Consider the following 17,530-nt stretch of genomic DNA (forward strand, 5'->3'; position numbering starts at 1 on the left):
ATGGTGTTCATCTTGAATAGTAGTATGCACTGAGTATGGTCACGTAAAACAGCACAACATTTTCATAGGTTGAATTTATCACTCCTTAATGATCGTGAACATCTAGGGTTCTCTTTGATGCAGCGTCTCCAACACACTCCTTCGCGGGGCTTTAAGCTAAGCTGGCGAGGAGTAGGAAGGCTGAGTTTTTGGATCTTTTGGCGAGGCTAAGGAAGGCTAGTATATATTTTAGCGAAGAGTAGGAAAGTTAAGCAAGCTAGCTTTAAATGCGATTTTTAAGAATTTAAACGAAATTAAAGTGCGAGTTTAATTTCCGAATTAGCTACTTTTTTGTTTGGTTGAGTCAGCTTGGTTCCCCCTTTCAGAGGCGAAAGAAAATGCGAATTGCGCAAAGCGCACAAAACGCGCCAGATGCGCGAACACTTCCTCTAAAGTCTCAGACGATAATTCAGCCCACTAAATTCCACTTCCGTCTTTGGACCTGAGCAGTCGCTGCCCTAACCTGAGCCGAGCCCAGAGCCCCTGAGCACGCTAATGAGTCAGCTGGATTTTGCTCAGGGGATCCTTTCCAGCCCCCGCCGTGAATCGGCTATAGTTTCCATGTTATTTATATCTGGAATTATGCAGATCCCGGTCGCCTGCCCGTAGCAGAGCCACCTCTCCAAGCTAAGATACGGTGACCGTTTTCGTTCCCTTATCACAGTTATCAATGGTCCCTGGAGCCGGTTCAGGCCCCTCGTCACGTGACCTATAAGCAGAGGGAGGCATCCTTAACTCACCCTTAACGATTTATATATAAGAATATATATTAACTTCTCTTTGCCGAGCCCTAAGAATTGATATATTCGTGTTATAACAGCTGTTTCTTCGCTGCCACAGCCATTGCGGACCTTTGAGTGGCTCCTCGTCCTGTTAGAATATCAACATTTGAGTTTTTATAATGTGGCTGTGGGAACACAACACTTGTATTGCTACTCGTGTTGACACGGGGTCTTAGCAATTGGGCAAATAACAGTAGACACAAGCAAGTTCATAAGTCCATCCTTATATGTTCACAACTCCGAGACTCGGATCCGAATTTATAAGTCACACGCAAGTAGCTTTTTGAAGTGATGGACTGGGAGGCTCGTCAACTCTCCTTCTCTTGTAGATTTCCCTAATACATCTGAATACAGCAGTCCAGTGGGAGTCCAATTCTGATTTATAAGCATGAAATGCCAACTCGTGATAGTGGACGGCAAGTGTAAAACTATGGCCCTATCAATCCTCGGTATTACACATATACTAAACCAATATAAAACTACACTCTATGCCCTAAAATTTATTTGATTTCTAAGATATAAAGATTCCTCCGTATATACCGCAATAACCCCTTTCGTTTAATAATACATAAAACAACCAGTACTCATGATCTAAATCTTTTATACAAAGTTTGAAGTATTTTCAAACTCTTGATAGAAGTGCTTAACAGCCAACAAAATGCTATTTACACTCACCTTCACCCACTTTACATCTTTCCTCGGTCCCTGTGCAAAAGGGGAATGGGATCCCTTCCTCTCGGCATCTGATCCGGAAGTGCACTGGTTTATTGGCGATCCTGATCTGAATAGTAAATACTCTATAGGAGTTTACGTGCGTTTCCCCTCTAATTACCTTAAGAGATATTTGCTGGGCAAGAGCTAAAATCGGAAACAGAATGTCGAGTCCTAGGAGGAGAAAATCAGGGCTCCATTACCTAATGTGTTAGCAACGCCTCTACGGGTGGAGATCGATGAGATGGATATAGTGGGTTTAAAGGCGATTGTTAAGTATAGTGGGTATGCGACGTTAAAGAATGGGAAACCTTATAATAATAAGTGGGTTTCCGGTCTCGTGCTATTTCGGTTCATTGCGCTATGAGAAAATTAGTAAAAGGACGAGAATGACAGGCTGATAGGGAATGAGCAGGTTTTGCTGGATTTTAATCTTCGATGTGGAGACGGGGAAGGTAGTAAAGATTAGGGAGTATCTCAATACTGCGCTTGTGAAGGAGGCTGCTGAGGGTTGGAGATTGGGAGGTTGATTGAGAAGGACTACATGGAAGTTGGACAATAGGGATATTGATGTAGCTGTAGGAGGAAGGAGATATGTGTGAATCTATATTTACCTGGTTCGCGGACCGGGACTTGTACTTCAGTAGATTGATTATGCCTGCGTTTCTTCAAGTCCAAGCTTCTTCTTAAAACAAAGCTACAGCTTTATTTTCTATGTTATTCTGTTAAACTAAAACTATATGGCTACACCTGCCTTGGATAATATTTTTTTTAGCGATGGAGTCGGCGGAGATACCTTCAAGCAGATGTAGGCTTATCAGGTATTTGTTCCCAGTGCGGGGATTTCGGGTCAGTTCGAGTTCGGGTTCTGCTTTGGCTTTGTGCTTCCAAGGTGTATCCTTAACAGTGCAAGTACTGCTCTCAAGTATCCCTAAATAGACGCTACCGATTTCTAGATGCTAGCTTCTATCATGTAAGTAACGAAAAATATGGGTAGCTTGTAGCATGGAATTTTGCTAGTCAATGTAACTAAAATATACAAACCAATGTCTCTAATCCCTTCCCTATTCAATCAAGAAACCTTCCTAGACCCTCATCCATAAGCTCAGAACCCCTGTTGCATACTCCGCGATCTCTGATGACCCAAGCTTCGACTCCCCGTATACACGGTCTACAAAGCTAATAGGCACCTCAGCGACAGAGTATCCCATTGCCTTCGCTAATACCATAAGTTCCATCTGGAACACATACCCTTTGCTTTGCACCTTCGTGATAACCTTTTCCAACACGTCCTTTTTGTATAACCTGAAGCTGCCAGTGAGGTCACTTACACCTGGACGGAGTACAGTATCCGCGAAGATGTTTGCACCTTTTGAGACAAGCTTCCTCTTTAGATCCCAGCCGTAGACGCCTCCATGCTTTCCAGAATATCTTGTACCGGTCACAATGTCATAGTCTTTCGTCGATTGAACTCGAATCATATCAGGTATGAACTTGGGGTGATGGCTAAAATCGGCGTCCATGATGATCACAAAATTTCCTGTAGCGAATTGGACTAAGAATAAGAGGTTAAATCAATGCAGAATAGCCTTCATGTGGGATTCTCTTACGACCGTGAACGTACGCGGTGCCCAGTCCAAGCTTCCCCGAACGCTGCTTGAGGATGATCCGGTTGGGAAATGCCGTCTGCAGTTGTCTTGCAATTTCAGCGGTATTGTCTGGACTGGCATCATCGACAATGATGATTTCGTATTCAAAACCACTATATGCTGTCAGATATTATGATTTTGTTAGATCTTTGACAGATCGCATATCATACTTCTTCGTGAAGCTGTCGTTGAGCAGCCAGACAATAATGGGCAGGTTCTTCCTCTCGTTGTAGGTCGGTAAAATGACGGAATATTTGTTTCTAGGAGCCATTGGTTTGGGTTGCTGTGAAATGAAGTCGACTGCGAGGGGTTGAAGTCGATGCCCGCGAGGGATTGAAGTCGATGCCTGCGAGGGGTTGAAGCTGAAAACAGTAGAAAGTCTACTGAAGGACGCGTTCAGGACCGACGCGCCAAACTGCGGCAGGTTGTTCCAACACCCTGTTCATATATCACATGATCTAGCGAGGAAAAGATAACGCGAAGTGAAAACGATAGATGCCTGAGGCTGAAGTGCTAGCTACTCCGTCGGTTCCCTCGCTACTCTCACACCTCACTGATTCTACATCACTTTCTCCCACACTTCCCCTTCTCGGTGTTCCCCCTGTGAAGTCCCTTCCACTGGCGTCAATGATCTTCGAACCCTTTTTCGGTCTTTGATCTTCGTCTTCGCTGTCAATGAATTCGGCCTTTTCAACTTTTGTCTAAGTCGCTTCATTTTTCATTACCATCTATATCTTCATCTCACTAACCTCGACTCCCTCTTCCGTGTCGGGTCCCTCTGGGCCTCTTCCGCTCGGTCATCGTTTAGGCCGTTGATCTCACTAAGGTCAATGTCAATGACATGGAAATAATTTTCAATCTTCCCAGGAATTTGAGAGCCTTCTAAGTTGGCGAAAAGATATTTGATAACTTTGATTAGCATCTCGACGTCTGGACCGGCGTAATGAGCTTGCGCGAGCAGCTCATCGTCTTCGGCATACAGAATCGCGAACAAGTTCCCCAGACTCAAGCCCAGATTCTCAAGCTTCAGAGCCGCCCTTATCCTTCGAAACCAAAGGAGAGGACGGCGTTCCGTCGTTGGCATAAGTGGAAGTAAGTGTTCAAAGCCGACAGACACTAATCCTGCATATACTCCTAGCCAATCGATGTTGTATGATGACCATTCGAACCATTCGACAATAGGTCCTTCATTCGTGATGTAAGATTCAAGCTCCTGCCCAAGTTCCTTCCTTGTCGCCGTTCGTTTTCCGTTGCCTCGAGCTTCTGTTTCGTCAGCGTCGCCGTAGAATTTGCTGAACACAAGATTATTCACAAGTGTTCCTGCATTTGCCTCGAATAGTTCCCTTTTTGTGATTTCATGATTAATGATTGTTGGTGGAATGATCCATTGTCCATTCGCATTTGCAATGGCAATTTGAAATACGTTCAAATGGGTTATTGAGCGACCTAAATTGCATGCCTCAATATCGCAAATAGCGACGTTTTTCGGCAGCTGTGCCCATGTGTGCATTGATTCGGCTATCGAGGAAGATTTCCAACGTGATACCTGCCCGTCTCTGTGAAGAAGAACACGCCGGAAGCGCTGCTTTTCGACTTCTGTGTTTTCTTGGCGCTGTTTGTTCAGATTACGCATTTCAGCGTGTTTTTTGCAGTGGAGGAGGCCATTTACTCGAGGACGAGGACAAGGAGTACTAGTTATATGCTGCAGCCAGCTGCAGAACCCACTCTGCCCTAAGGCAAGTCTCTTCTTCGATAGCACGCTGGAGCAAACTGGTCGATGGTCAGGATATTCTGTCTTGAGTACCGGCTTGATACAACAGTGGCAGCGCACAAATCGGCAAAGGTGGATAGCATCATTCATGAGCCGTCTTCGACAGTTTGGGCAACGTATCATGTTACACTCATGTTGATGTCGAGTGAATTCGCTCTCCCGGATGCCACTTTTGCCGCATTTCCAACAGTACTTCTTTCCGCACTCCTGTTGCAAGTGTTGAAGGAATTCTTTCTTCAGGATATTGCCTTTCCTGCACTGCCAACACCTTTTTACTTCACACTTAAGTTGGTGCTCCGGAAAGTCCTTCTCCAAGAGAGACTTTTCACAACTAGAGCACACTTTCCTGCCACATTCGTGAAGATCACCAGCCAATACTCTGCGCGAATATTTCCTGCACACCTTGAGTTTGCACCCAGCGATATGCTCATTAAGCCGTTCTATCTGAATGGATTTTGAGCATCTTGGACACCGCGACGCCTGAGGACCGAGACAGTTGTGTGTTGTACTGCCTAACGGGTTTGATCTGCCATATTTATTACAACGAACAAATTTACAGTCTTCGCGATGTGACTTAAGTTGATCAGGTGGTAGTGACTTGAAGCAATTAGGGTATTGCTTTTTAGCGATATGGTGTTTCTTCGGACAATCATGGGTTATGTCCAAAGGTATTCCCTTCTTGCAAGTGGGGCACTTTCTGTACTTGCAGTATCTGCTGTGTGTATCGATCTCTTCTGCCAGAACTTCTTTACAGCATTTTCTGCACCGCAGCTTAGGCCTCGGACATTTATGAAATGTATCTGGAGGTATTCCGGTCTTGCAGATAGAGCATTTTTTAAACTTGCATACCTCACTATGCTCATCAATTTTGTCGAATGGGAACAGTTTCCCGCATTGCCGACATTTTTGCTTACGGAGTCGTGGTGGTGGCTTTTTGGGACAATCATGTCTTTGACCTGGCCCCTTCTACGTTAAAAAAAAATTCCGCCTTACGAGATTAAGATGTATTTTTGAAAGAGGTCTTATGCGGGCTTTCAGGAACCTGTTTTGGTCCCCCTATAAATAATTAAGTAGAGTTTGACAACTTTCGTACTGTAGAGCTGAGCAGTACACAATAATGATTGGCCACTGAGAGGGAGAACAGGGACGTGACTGAGCAGCCTGAGCAGAGGGTGAGGCGAGGGTGAGTAGCGCCTGAGCAAAGCGGCGACGCTGATTAACCGAGATGGGAGCGAAAAGACAAAATTGTCGTCTGAGACTTCCTGTTAAAAAGATCAGGCAGGACAACAGCGATCGAATAAGATCCCATTGTTCCTAAAGAATGGGCATCGAGTTTGTCGGAATTGTTAAAGGGCGGGAGAGGTTAGAGGCCATATAGGTAAATTTAGAAAAATGATAATTACTACTTCATCGTACCATTCACTCTAGTAAGCATAAATATGGCATCAATAAAGCCACCATATTTAAGAATAGCAAGGTGGGATTACAGCAAGTTTGAAGTAGCGAGTGAATTGTTATATATTCGTAGTGATTGAAGCTTTGCGAAATTCAATAATGATTGAGTGTCTCATATTTTCCGTCATCATTGAGCTATCCGTGTGACATGACCGAGCTTGACACCAAAAATCTTCCGCAGCGCAAGAGCCGACTATCAGCAGCAACCAGCACAGTCTCCGCTACAGAACTGTATAGAAGTCAGTAACTTGTTGAAGCGCTGTTGCGAATAAGTTTAGAGTATGCTTACAGTGGGGCAACCGCATCCAGGAGGGTCCTCGCAACAATCCTGACGTTTCTCGAGCGACAAGGCTTGAAGTGGATTCGGAGAAGAGCGTTTGGCTTCGTCCGAGGAGGCAGCAAGAGCCATGGAGGCCATGAGAGTAACGAGGATAGCTGCAAAGCGCATTTTGTTGATTTTCGATCCTTGAAGTTCAAAGAGATGTGATTGTGAGGAAGATGGATTTGGAATTTGTAAGTTGCAAACACTGAGCCCTTTATATACTTCATCTCGACGATTCTGTGCCTCGAATCCTTCATGCCTACGTATTGCTTCAAACAAGTAGCATGTTGAGGCCTGTGGTGTAAGGTGAGGAAAATGGAGATAGTGGTCTACCGACGTTTGGATGCGCCCGGACAGAAGTCAGTGCAAGTTTGAAGCAATTTTGCTAAATGCGAATTTATCCGTATTACGAGTAGCCCAATCGTTCTGTCGTTATCGCAATGTATCGCTTGTGTGCAACTCTTTCCCAGAAGCATCGTCAGCTTATGGACTATTCAATAATGAGGTTCACTGCTTGCAGGTATCCCAAAAGATTTATCTGGGGAAGATCATCCTATACTAGGAATAACACCCCACCTGTCAGCTAACACTGACAGGGCTCACCTTCGAATACGAGGGATCCTCAGGGTCACATGTATTGTTCGCATTGTATTGGCAAATCGCTATTCGCTATCAGAGGCGATGTGATTCGGTGCTTATGTTTTATGGGCCCCCTCGCCGTGGGAGTGCGTTAATGCGGTAAATTTTCAATTGGTGACTTACATTATAAGTTTGGAACCGAGGTTCTTGTGCCTGTCAGTTTCAGGCGCCAGTATACTCAATTCACGTAAGATAATTCTCTACCAACCGGACTTCCTTGGATCTGACTAGCATTTGACTCCCCTAAGCTAATGATCCCTGAATTCTACGTTCCTTTTGTCTCTACTACTTCTCCACGACGACGGGAGTATAGTACTGGCAGACAAATTTCTACCAGCTACCTATCGCCGCGTATATTCCATCATCACTTGAGCATTGGCTGACACGCAATTATAGTGCTTCTTAGTTGAGTAGGGTAATTTCTAATGAAAAAATGACACTTGACTTGGGGAAAAAGTTCGCAACAGCATCCATGTCCTAAGAAAAGCGATACCAAGATGAAAGTACATCGATGGAAATATGGAAACGGGGAAAATAAAAACTAGTCCAAAGTTGAACATATGCGATTTGGGATGTGTGTCCAAAACAGGCTAAACATCTGTCAACTTGTTACGCACCTATGCATACTTGGAATTGCTAGAACAGTTGCAGATACGAGACGGTCTCTACGATCTTCGATGGAGGTAAGGAGATAGCGTTATCAGGATCAAGCTGAATAAGGACATGAAAGCTTACGGAAGAAAGAGCTTGGTCAAGATACGCGTATTCCTTGGAGCGAATTTAGTTATCTTGAGCAAGTGGAAGCTGGCACGAAGAGTTAAATTTTGAAATCCGAGATCGGCTTTACAGAAATTACTAAATTGCAGGTCTTAATACTTTCGGTTGTTAGGACGCAGCAGACGGTTGATATCCAAGTCGTTCGTCGCTCAAACCTTGCTATAACCTTCATTTATTGTTAGATCAGTTGTGTCCGGGAAACCTGAAAGCTTTTAGTACAGGAGATTGGAAGTTGTAGTTGGGAGGGAGGAAGGCTGGAGAGATGAAAGAATGTTTTATAGAGAACGGTAATATGAGCCTTCGAAACACACCTTCGGCCAAGAGAGTGTAGTAAGAGAGAAGTCAGGAAGAAATTAACATTGCAAGAAATCATGACTAAGAGCGGAACAAAGTTAAGCGAGGCCGACGCTGAACCCAGTCCCTTCTCATCCTTTGCACGCTCCAACCATAGAACCTCACTATGTGCACCTGAAAATGCGGACATCCCTCCGTAGGTCTTGTAATGCCTGTGTAAAGGCGAAACATCGTTGCGACCTCCAAATACCCCAATGCTCGCGATGCATGAAGAGAAAATCGCGCTGTCTCTACACGAATGAACCAGCACCTTCGAGACCACATGATACCTCCACGGGAACGTCAGGAACTCGCAAGCTTGCGCTCGAGAACGAATTCGATGTGTCTTCCGCTACCGGAAGAAATGTTAGAGTGACGCCTAGGCGGTTTGAGAGCTTGGTACGGCTGGAGAATCCATCGAATGAGTATTTAGATCCATTTTCTGTCTACCCCGCGACGAGGCTTCCTCGGACACATGTTCAACGTCTCATCCATCATTGTAAGTCTTTCTCCATCGTTATCGAGAACAAGCAAACTAAAACTACTAGTCTTATCAAACATCGCTTTCCAATACTACCCTCTGGACTTGAATGCAGATTCAAATCCATTTCTAGTCTCGTGGTGGCCGCTGGCCCTTCAAGATCCAGCCCTTTTCCATGTCTCGCTGCAGACGGCATCCCTAGATGAAGAAGTGCGGGCTCAAAAAGGGTTTCCAATCTCAGAGCTTCTTATGGTTGATTCTGTGTCTCTGGTGAGACGCAAAATTGAAGATTCTTCCTTGGCATTCCAGGATGAAACGCTGAACTCTGTTGTTACCTTAGCAGCAATTGAAGTGAGGATGTATTCCCGGATGTGGCTTTGACTCTGGACTGCTAACGTTCATAGCACGGAAAGGGACACATCCAAGCGAGCAGAATGCACATTGACGGAGTCAAGCGAATAGTTGATGTCAGAGGCGGAATTGACAAGGTTAAGTGTTCAAGTCCGCTTACGGCACGAATGGTTTTATGGTGAGCTTTGAACTCCTGAGGTTAGAATGAAGTGCTAAACAGTTCATGTTAGGGTGTCTCTACTGGTCACGGGAACTCCTCAATTCCAAACTCAGGACGATTCTGGGGATAGAACTGGGATTGGCCCAATACCGCAGTGGCATCTTGCTTCGAAGGATACACCTTCCCAACAACTGACTCTGGATCACCTTGATATCAACCCTGTCATGAGCAACATTTTGAGCCATCTCCGCAACATATTTCACGATCCCCACCTTTCAAATTTGACAACTACTGAGCTACATGATCTGACATGCTACGTCGTGCATAAGCTCCTGCTATTACCTCCATTCTCGACTGTGGATACAAAGCAGTCATCTACTTCGGAATGTCTTCGATACGCATTAGCGCTTTACATGCTGATTATTCATGGAACGACATACTACTCTCACGTGGACATAGAGAATGCCATCATGGTCCAGTTGAAAACCAATCTCAAGACATTGATCTGGACAAACGACTTCGACTCGCTCAAACTATGGTTCATCTCCATCGGTATGGCAGCTGCAGGGGATACAGCGGACCACCAATGGTTCCTCGACCAAGCTTGCATAGCCACAACAGCTCTCGGTCTACAAGTATGGGATGATGTCCTTCTTCGACTGCAGAGCATTCTTTGGATCAGGATGCAACAAGGAGCTTTGTTTCAGCAGAGGTGGGAGGAAGTCTTGATATCCCTGAAGAATTAAATGCCAGCTATTGGCACGTCGCATTCCGATTCCCTGACCGCAGATGGAATCTGAAGTATGCTCGAGGTCTATCTCTCCCAGAAGCATGATTTGTGATTCGGAGTCTAGAACTAAATAGGACTAGACTCCGGATGCTGACCTCCACCGCATAAGCGAGTGTTCTCCCGAGTCGGCTCATCTTGAGGATTGGGCCGTGCAATCGGAGTCTAGTCCGCAATGGGACACTGTATTCCCATCTATTGCACCCAAGAAAGATACATGGAGTAAAAAGGCATGCCAAAGATGGGTCTCTGCGAGAAAAGATCAATCGGAAATCTCGGAACCGTATCCACTCATCCCTTCCCAGTGCCCAAGCCGTGGCCACTCATGGGCCGACTTTCTCGATTAATTTGGTCGAGCTGCTAGAAATTCAAATCAGCAGCAAATCTCTAGACTATTCTCATACTCAATAAGAGGCTCTCACTTCCCAGGTCTTTCGCTCTGATCGGTGGATGACTTTATGCTTTCGGACGAAGCCATGGATACTACCATCATGGAAGGGAACACGACGAGATCTACGAACAATGGACCTCACCTTGTTCAGTTTAGCAAGGTGCCTGACTTTCTGTCGATGTATTTTCCCGATTGGAATGGCTGGCAACTGGTCATCACGATCTTTCTTATCCTGATTGCCTACGACCAATGTACGTCCTTCGAGATTCTGGACGACGACCTCTTCTGACCAGCGTCTAGTCTCCTATATTAAAAACAAGGGCTCAATAGTAGGACCTATGTTCAAGATTCCATTTATGGGACCCTTCATATCAGCTCTCTACCCAAAATTCGAAGAGTACCTGGCTCAATGGGCAAGTGGTCCACTCAGCTGCATTTCGGTATTCCACAAGTAAGGCCTTTCATGGCGCCGTTGAGGTTCTACAGATGATTAGCAGTGCTGACATTTTATTTCATAGATTTGTCGTCCTAGCGTCAGACCGCGACATCGCACACAAAGTCTTCAAATCACCAACATACGCCGAACCCTGCCTAGTTCCAATCGCCAAAGACATTATAGGTACATCAGCATGGGTGTTCCTGACTGGGAAAGTTCATGCCGAATATCGCAGAGGCTTGACTGGTCTGTTCACCAATAAAGCTCTGTCGGTTTACCTACCCGTCCAAGAAAAAGTCTACACTGACTACTTCGACAAATTCGTCGCTGCCAGCAAAGCCAACGGACTGAAACCAATGGGATTCATGGGGCACTTCAGAGAGATCAACTGTGCGTTGTCGTGTCGGACTTTCTTTGGAGATTACATCTCTCAAGATGCTGTAACGCGAATTGCTGATGATTTTTACCTGGTCACTGCTGCGCTTGAGCTAGTCAACGTTCCTTTCTCCATCCATGTACCGTTCACGAAGACTTGGCGAGGAAAACGAATCGCAGATACCGTTCTAGCTGAGTTCACCAAGTGTGCTGCTGCTTGCAAAGCGAATATGGAGTCCGGCGCAGAGCCAACCTGCATAGTCGACGAATGGGTTCTACACATGATGGAATCGAAGAACTACAACTCCAGAATCGCTGCAGGGGAAGAAGGAGTCGAGAAACCAACAAACCTCATCCGCGAATTCACCAACGAAGAGATCGGGCAAACGATGTTCACCTTCCTCTTTGCATCCCAAGATGCATCCAGCAGCGCCACAACCTGGCTCTTCCAAATCCTCGCCCAGCGACCCGACGTCTTGGGACGCGTCCGAGAGGAAAACCTAGCTGTCCGCAACGGGGATCGAAACCGACCCTTCAAGCTCTCCATGTTCGAATCCATGACCTACACCAACGCCGTCATCAAAGAACTGCTCCGCTACCGACCACCCGTAATCTTCGTCCCCTACCTCGCCAAGAAGAGTTTCCCGCTCACGTCAACCTACACCGTACCTAAAGGCGCCATGGTCATCCCATCCTGCTACCCTGCGCTACATGACGCAGAGGCCTACCCGAATCCCGATGTGTTCGACCCCGAACGTTGGATTACTGGGGATGCGGAGTCGAAGACGAAGAATTGGCTGGTTTTTGGGGCGGGGCCGCATGATTGTCTGGCGAGGAAGTATGTCCCGCTTACGATGGCGGCGATGATTGGGAAGGCGGCGTTGGAGGTCGATTGGGTGCATCATGCTACGAGGAGGTCGGAGGAGATTCGGGTTTTTGCTACGTTGTTTCCTATGGTATGTTGAGTTTCCGTGGCAGGATATTGATATATCTTTGGATGCTAATGTTTCGCAGGATGAGTGTCCGCTTGTTTTCACGACGCGGATGTAATATGAAGCTACCTTCTCGTTGGGCAACATGATGGCAGAGGCGAAAGCTGGGTTGTCTCTTGTAGACGCGAGAAACATTCGATTTCACGATATTGGACTCAGGGTTTTGATCTGGTCGTAGACGTGTATAATAAATAGAAATCTCGTCAGAGATATTTTGAATTGCTTCCCTTTGGATGGTATCACAGCCTGGGACTCATTATTTAGATCACTAAAGTAACAATGCTGCTTACAAGATTTCATCCATATACCCGGAGACAACTGTTAGTCGTTCTAACATGCTTCTCGAGCATATTGATTCCATATTCTGCGCTTGCCCATCGTCCCGAAGCCAATGTTGTCGCTTTGCACCGATCCATACTTGCAGCTGAAATCGTTGTCTTCGAACACAGACTTGCATATGAGGACGTAATTAGCCAAAGAAAACATTATAAATATCATCTGTCTGGTATTGAACTATAGTCATCATACATCCATCATTTTGAACATTTTCCACTTCCCCCACCTCAACCTAAACCCTCTGCTCAACCTGCTCAACAGCCAACTCTTTCTCCAACCCACCCTCATTCAATCCCTGTCTAATAACCTCCTCCTCCTCGGCCAACTCCTGCCACACAATCGCGTGCGCCTGGCTAGCCTTCAACCGCCTATCAAACAACCGATCGATACCCTCGAGCGGAATATTCTTCGTCTCAGGGATCAGGAAATACACAAACACAGCCGAGCACAGCATCAGTGCAGCAAAGAAGAAATACACGCCGTAGCCCATCGAGGTGAACATCTGCGGCGTGAAGCGCGCGACGAGGAAGTTCCAGAACCAGTTGTTGGCTGCGGCGAAGGCTTGCGCGAGGGTTCGGACGTTTTGGTCGAACATTTCGGAGTTGAGGACCCAGGGCGTGGGGTTCCATGTTGGGGAGTAGAATGCGGTCCCTGGGTTCTGTTAGCTGGATGCACTTGGGAGGGGAGAGCGAAGGGAGACTTACAGAGGTAGAAGAAGAAAATGGCTGAGACGCCAGATGGAGGAAGACTGGTGGTGGGGTGCTCGGCTGGTTTCGCGGCTGCGATGTAGCCGCCGACGTACCACAAGCAGAGACTGCCTCCAATGGCACCGATCATCAAGAGCTTGCGTCGTCCATATTGATCGATCAAGAAGGTGAGGTAGATCAAAGTGAAAACTGTCTTAACGACACCGAAGAGACCAGTGGTGAAAAGCGAGGTGTTGGTTCCAGTGATACCAATGGACTTGAACACAGTGGGACTATAGTAATTGATAGCGTTGATACCCGAAGTATTCTGCCAGAAGAACAATGAACCGCCGAGGAAGAATCGCCATTGGATAGCCTTGTTGGATGCCAAGATCTTGAATGGTTGCCAGAAGCCGAGACCGCCAGCAGCCATCTGTCGCTCGATGTTTTGGTCGATCATGTAAACTTCTTCCTTGATATACATATCATTCTCGGGCAGATTTCTGATCCAGCAGAGGTTCTTGATGGCCTTCTCGCGTTTGCCCTTGGTCATCAACCATCTAGGAGATTCGTGGAGCCAGAAGGCGCCAAGGAAGAGCAGGCCGGATGGGATAAGTTGGATGGCGAAGGGGATGATCCATTGACTGTGACCAGGCTTAACATGAAGACTGACTCCGTACTAGGGAATCATTAGCGTCGAAGTGAAAGAGCATGTAGATGTTAGACTTACGTTGATCCAAAAGCCGACCAACCCACCAATCTGCCATCCAAGTTCGAACATGCAGACGAGACGTCCTCGGATAGCTGGAGGCGAGATCTCAGAGATATAGATAGGCGCCAAGTTACTAGCTCCACCAACACCCAGACCTGCAAGTACACGCCCGGCATAGATAAGACCCAATCCTCTCTCGCCGTTCGCTCCAAGCATGAGACCCGAGCCAAGGACGAAGATAGCAGCGAAGACAGCGAGACCGGATGTTCGTCCCATGAAGAAGGCGGCAACATAGGCAAAGATGGCACCAAAGAAAGCACCAGCTTGATAGCAAGAGACGATATTGGCGTTGAGGAGGTTGACAGCAGCTGTTGAGAGGTCTTCGAAATGAAACTCCTCCTTGAATGACTTCAGAGCCAAAGTGGTACCAATGAAAGCACTGTCGTAGCTATTCCAATTGATTAGTTCCCACCTTCGCAACATCATGAAGTCTACTTACCCAATCATGATAGCAGCTGAACCTGCGAGAGCAGCGCAAGCATACACACGCCAGTTGTAGACATTGTTCGGCGTCGGCCGATCCTCGACCTTGGTAAAGAGACCCATCTTGTCTTCTTGTCTTGGTTACGATTCAAGATGGAAGAAGGAGGAGAAGGAGGAGAAGGTTGTCAAAATGCTTTGACCTGTCGATCCCCAAGAACTTGGAATATGTCAGTTCTTATGAATGGGATCTGGGGTATGGGGAAGATAATCATTCATCCGCTCGAGACAAAGCTCAGCTCCTCTCCACGTCTGGGCCCGATCATCTGGTCGTCGTCCTTCCCCACATCGATGGCAAAATTTTCATCCGCTCCACTGTGGGTAGCGTCCACTTGGTTCCTCATTCGCTGAGTGCGTCGGGTTTTGCTCTGGTTCAGGGGGCTAGATCCGGGCGCGGGTCCTTATCCGAGTCGCGGACATTCACTAAACGCCCTAAAGAGGATTGATGCTGTTCTCGACCCCGCGAAGACGCGATGAATGGTAATGGTCTCGTCTCCACGCGGGGATTGATTGGCAGTATTTGAGATCTTCTTGGCTGTGGCTTACTCTGATCACTTGTTGAAGATCCAGCCAGGTGCATGATACTTTAACCGACATCGGAACGCTTGATCCATCTGTGAAAAAAGCAGAATATGAACCGCGAGTCATGATAGAAGTTGGGTGAGATTGATGGCTGAATTTAAATCAAGAGCGAGTTGATTGGAAGCTGACAACTTCACAATTCTGACAGTCCACGTGAGCCTCAGCCACTTGTCTCAAGCCACAGGATTCAAGTCAATATTCTCATCGGGTCTGAAACTTCCATTCCTCCAACATCATTATGTTGATCAACCGTCCACTCTGTATATTGAAAACCCTTGCAGTCATACTTCAGCATACATGTGTCTTTGAGACTATCGGGCTTCACCGTACGCTCACATGAGCTCAATCAAAGACTACTTACTGGCCGCCAAAGTGAGTAGCAGCGGCCCCAAATCGAGGCCGAGCAGAGACACATCTGTGTGTACATTTATCTCGTCACCCTTAACATCCACTCGATGTGTCTCGGGGAAGGATCATATTCAAAAATCATCGAATTTTCATTCAGGTACATCAAATGCTAATTATTCCCTCCCTTGAATTCGCTTCACCCATCTATCCAAGTCCTCATGTCCCGCCAAATCCATCCTAATGTGGGTTTCAACCTAGTCCACAGCCGTCAAGCAGCGATCAAAATGGAACATGAGATCTCGAAATTAATCGGAACTAGTACCACAGAAGAACTCGTGTGCTGAGACGCAACAAACGTCCTTTCCTGTCGCTGCTCGAATGTCGTCCATCTCCGTATAATCCACCGCACGGAACGTTGCTTTCTGACCTGGTACGGGATAGCCTAACGCTACTCCAATGCGACCCTCGTCAGCTGGTCCTTCATTCGGCGTCAGGAACAGCTTGGTAACTTCAGGCTAGAGAGCCAATCTCGTGTCTGCGAAGACCCAAGCGTTCTGGAATCCGCTGTGAGCTGTCGTATGCATGGGATGTGTGATCTGGTGCAGTTGGAAGCCATATCGCGAGAGCTTGTACGCCTGCATTACCGGCTTCAGACATTGTTCGACCATTTCTGTGACGATGTCCCGGGCGGTATAGTGTGCTATGAGGGCGCAAGTCTTGACTTCCTTCAAGGTTAGGAGGATCTCGATGTGATGTCGCATGTGGCAGGTCGCGTACATGGGATCTGGATTGTCGCCAAACTTTAGACACTGCGATCTGGACAAGGCGAGGAAGAAGTTCCGCTCTCGGACTTTGAAGTCGTTGAAGGCATCTTTGACGATAGACTTGAAGTTATCACCGCGTGGAAGAGTATCTTCGTTCTCGGGTTTGGCGTCGAGCTTGTTCTGGTCCATGCACTTCTTTAGACGTTGCTCGCTCAATGTCCATGAATCTAGTGAAAGATCAGTTTGGAGTCACAAAAGACCCTGGAGCCAAGGTGGGCTCTCTCAAAAAAGTATCGGGAATCTTTGTCTCTCGAATTATCTTTGAAACCAAGCGCGAACTTTGACGTACGGTTTGCCTTCAGAAGGGAGAGGAATTTGGCTCGTCCAAGGTGGGGATGAAGTGGTCGCAAGTCCGAAACAGATTGTAGCAGCTCTTCATCAGAAGGAGGAGAGCTCATGGTTGCGGATCTCGATGTGTATTTGAGAGACGTCTTCGAATCTTGGGGTTGATAGCTGTAGGAAGAAGGTAGGTAGTTAAAGACGACCAAATGAGTGGCAGCGCGAAAAGAAGTACCTGGATCAGTTTGCAAGATCCAGGTAAAGTAGCTTAGCGTCTAAGCAGAGCCAAAAACTGTCCTTTGATTTCAATTTAACACGAAATGTTAAAGAAGAACCCAGTACATAGTACAACAGCAGTAGAAAGAAAATTGGAGTTTGACGTGGACAAACCGAATAACTTTAAAATTTCTTGACTACACTCCTTTCGCCCACAAGCATTCAGACCTTCCATCTATATCATTCATATTTTCTCTGAAATTTTCGTCGCATTCCTCCTCACGAAGTTCTTCCACCGCAGTTCCTCAGTCCCATGCTCAATTCAAACTCCAAATTGCAGTGTAGATCATAAAATGAAACGACCACGAGACGGAAATCCTCGAGGTCGAGATTAACGACAGATCCGTCTTCCATCTCAGAACATGCTCTCGACCATTGCAATAACATAACGTTACCACTCAATCGATTCACCATGGTTGCCACTGTAGATCTAGCAGCGTGATGGGTTGATGCTCTTGATGGAAGAAAGAAGAATATTTGCGCGCGAAATTTCGAA

At 46.6% G+C, this 17,530-nt stretch overlaps 7 protein-coding genes across 7 annotated transcripts; 2 read left to right on the forward strand and 5 right to left on the reverse strand.

Annotated features, from left to right (window-relative positions):
• Positions 1–2,470: 2,470 nt before the first annotated feature.
• LY89DRAFT_615859 (mannose phospho-dolichol synthase) lies at positions 2,471–3,599 on the reverse strand. The gene is made up of 3 exons (XM_018210741.1): positions 3,352–3,599; positions 3,143–3,294; positions 2,471–3,087 (listed from the first exon to the last, which is right to left on the reverse strand). The coding sequence occupies exons 1-3, from the start codon at positions 3,450–3,452 to the stop codon at positions 2,618–2,620; spliced, it is 723 nt and encodes a 240-aa protein (XP_018072013.1). The 5' UTR covers positions 3,453–3,599; the 3' UTR covers positions 2,471–2,617.
• Positions 3,600–3,917: 318 nt separating this feature from the next.
• On the reverse strand, positions 3,918–4,691 carry LY89DRAFT_733494 (uncharacterized protein; the record flags this gene model as incomplete). Its single annotated transcript, XM_018219806.1, has 1 exon — positions 3,918–4,691. The coding sequence occupies one exon, from the start codon at positions 4,689–4,691 to the stop codon at positions 3,918–3,920; it is 774 nt and encodes a 257-aa protein (XP_018072014.1).
• A 3,928-nt stretch (positions 4,692–8,619) lies between these two features.
• Positions 8,620–10,262, forward strand: LY89DRAFT_707125 (uncharacterized protein; the record flags this gene model as incomplete). Its single annotated transcript, XM_018217579.1, has 4 exons — positions 8,620–8,977; positions 9,027–9,310; positions 9,364–9,488; positions 9,541–10,262. The coding sequence occupies 4 exons, from the start codon at positions 8,620–8,622 to the stop codon at positions 10,214–10,216; spliced, it is 1,443 nt and encodes a 480-aa protein (XP_018072015.1). The 3' UTR covers positions 10,217–10,262.
• A 564-nt stretch (positions 10,263–10,826) lies between these two features.
• LY89DRAFT_584410 (cytochrome P450) lies at positions 10,827–12,509 on the forward strand (the record flags this gene model as incomplete). The annotated part of the gene is made up of 4 exons (XM_018209260.1): positions 10,827–10,899; positions 10,949–11,099; positions 11,167–12,415; positions 12,474–12,509. The coding sequence occupies 4 exons, from the start codon at positions 10,827–10,829 to the stop codon at positions 12,507–12,509; spliced, it is 1,509 nt and encodes a 502-aa protein (XP_018072016.1).
• A 485-nt stretch (positions 12,510–12,994) lies between these two features.
• LY89DRAFT_58810 (putative quinate permease) lies at positions 12,995–14,974 on the reverse strand. Its single transcript, XM_018209466.1, has 4 exons — positions 14,685–14,974; positions 14,204–14,633; positions 13,492–14,152; positions 12,995–13,438 (listed from the first exon to the last, which is right to left on the reverse strand). The coding sequence occupies exons 1-4, from the start codon at positions 14,789–14,791 to the stop codon at positions 13,020–13,022; spliced, it is 1,617 nt and encodes a 538-aa protein (XP_018072017.1). The 5' UTR covers positions 14,792–14,974; the 3' UTR covers positions 12,995–13,019.
• LY89DRAFT_58864 (uncharacterized protein) lies at positions 14,973–15,385 on the reverse strand. The gene has a single exon (XM_018209490.1). It carries the CDS (start codon positions 15,303–15,305, stop codon positions 15,099–15,101), a length of 207 nt encoding a protein of 68 aa, XP_018072018.1. The 5' UTR covers positions 15,306–15,385; the 3' UTR covers positions 14,973–15,098.
• Positions 15,386–15,795: 410 nt separating this feature from the next.
• On the reverse strand, positions 15,796–16,892 carry LY89DRAFT_684644 (uncharacterized protein). Its single transcript, XM_018214922.1, has one exon. It carries the CDS (start codon positions 16,606–16,608, stop codon positions 16,171–16,173), a length of 438 nt encoding a protein of 145 aa, XP_018072019.1. The 5' UTR covers positions 16,609–16,892; the 3' UTR covers positions 15,796–16,170.
• Positions 16,893–17,530: the final 638 nt, after the last annotated feature.

Source organism: Mollisia scopiformis (genome assembly GCF_001500285.1).
Source record: "Mollisia scopiformis unplaced genomic scaffold LY89scaffold_11, whole genome shotgun sequence".
NCBI lineage: Eukaryota > Fungi > Ascomycota > Leotiomycetes > Helotiales > Mollisiaceae > Mollisia > Mollisia scopiformis.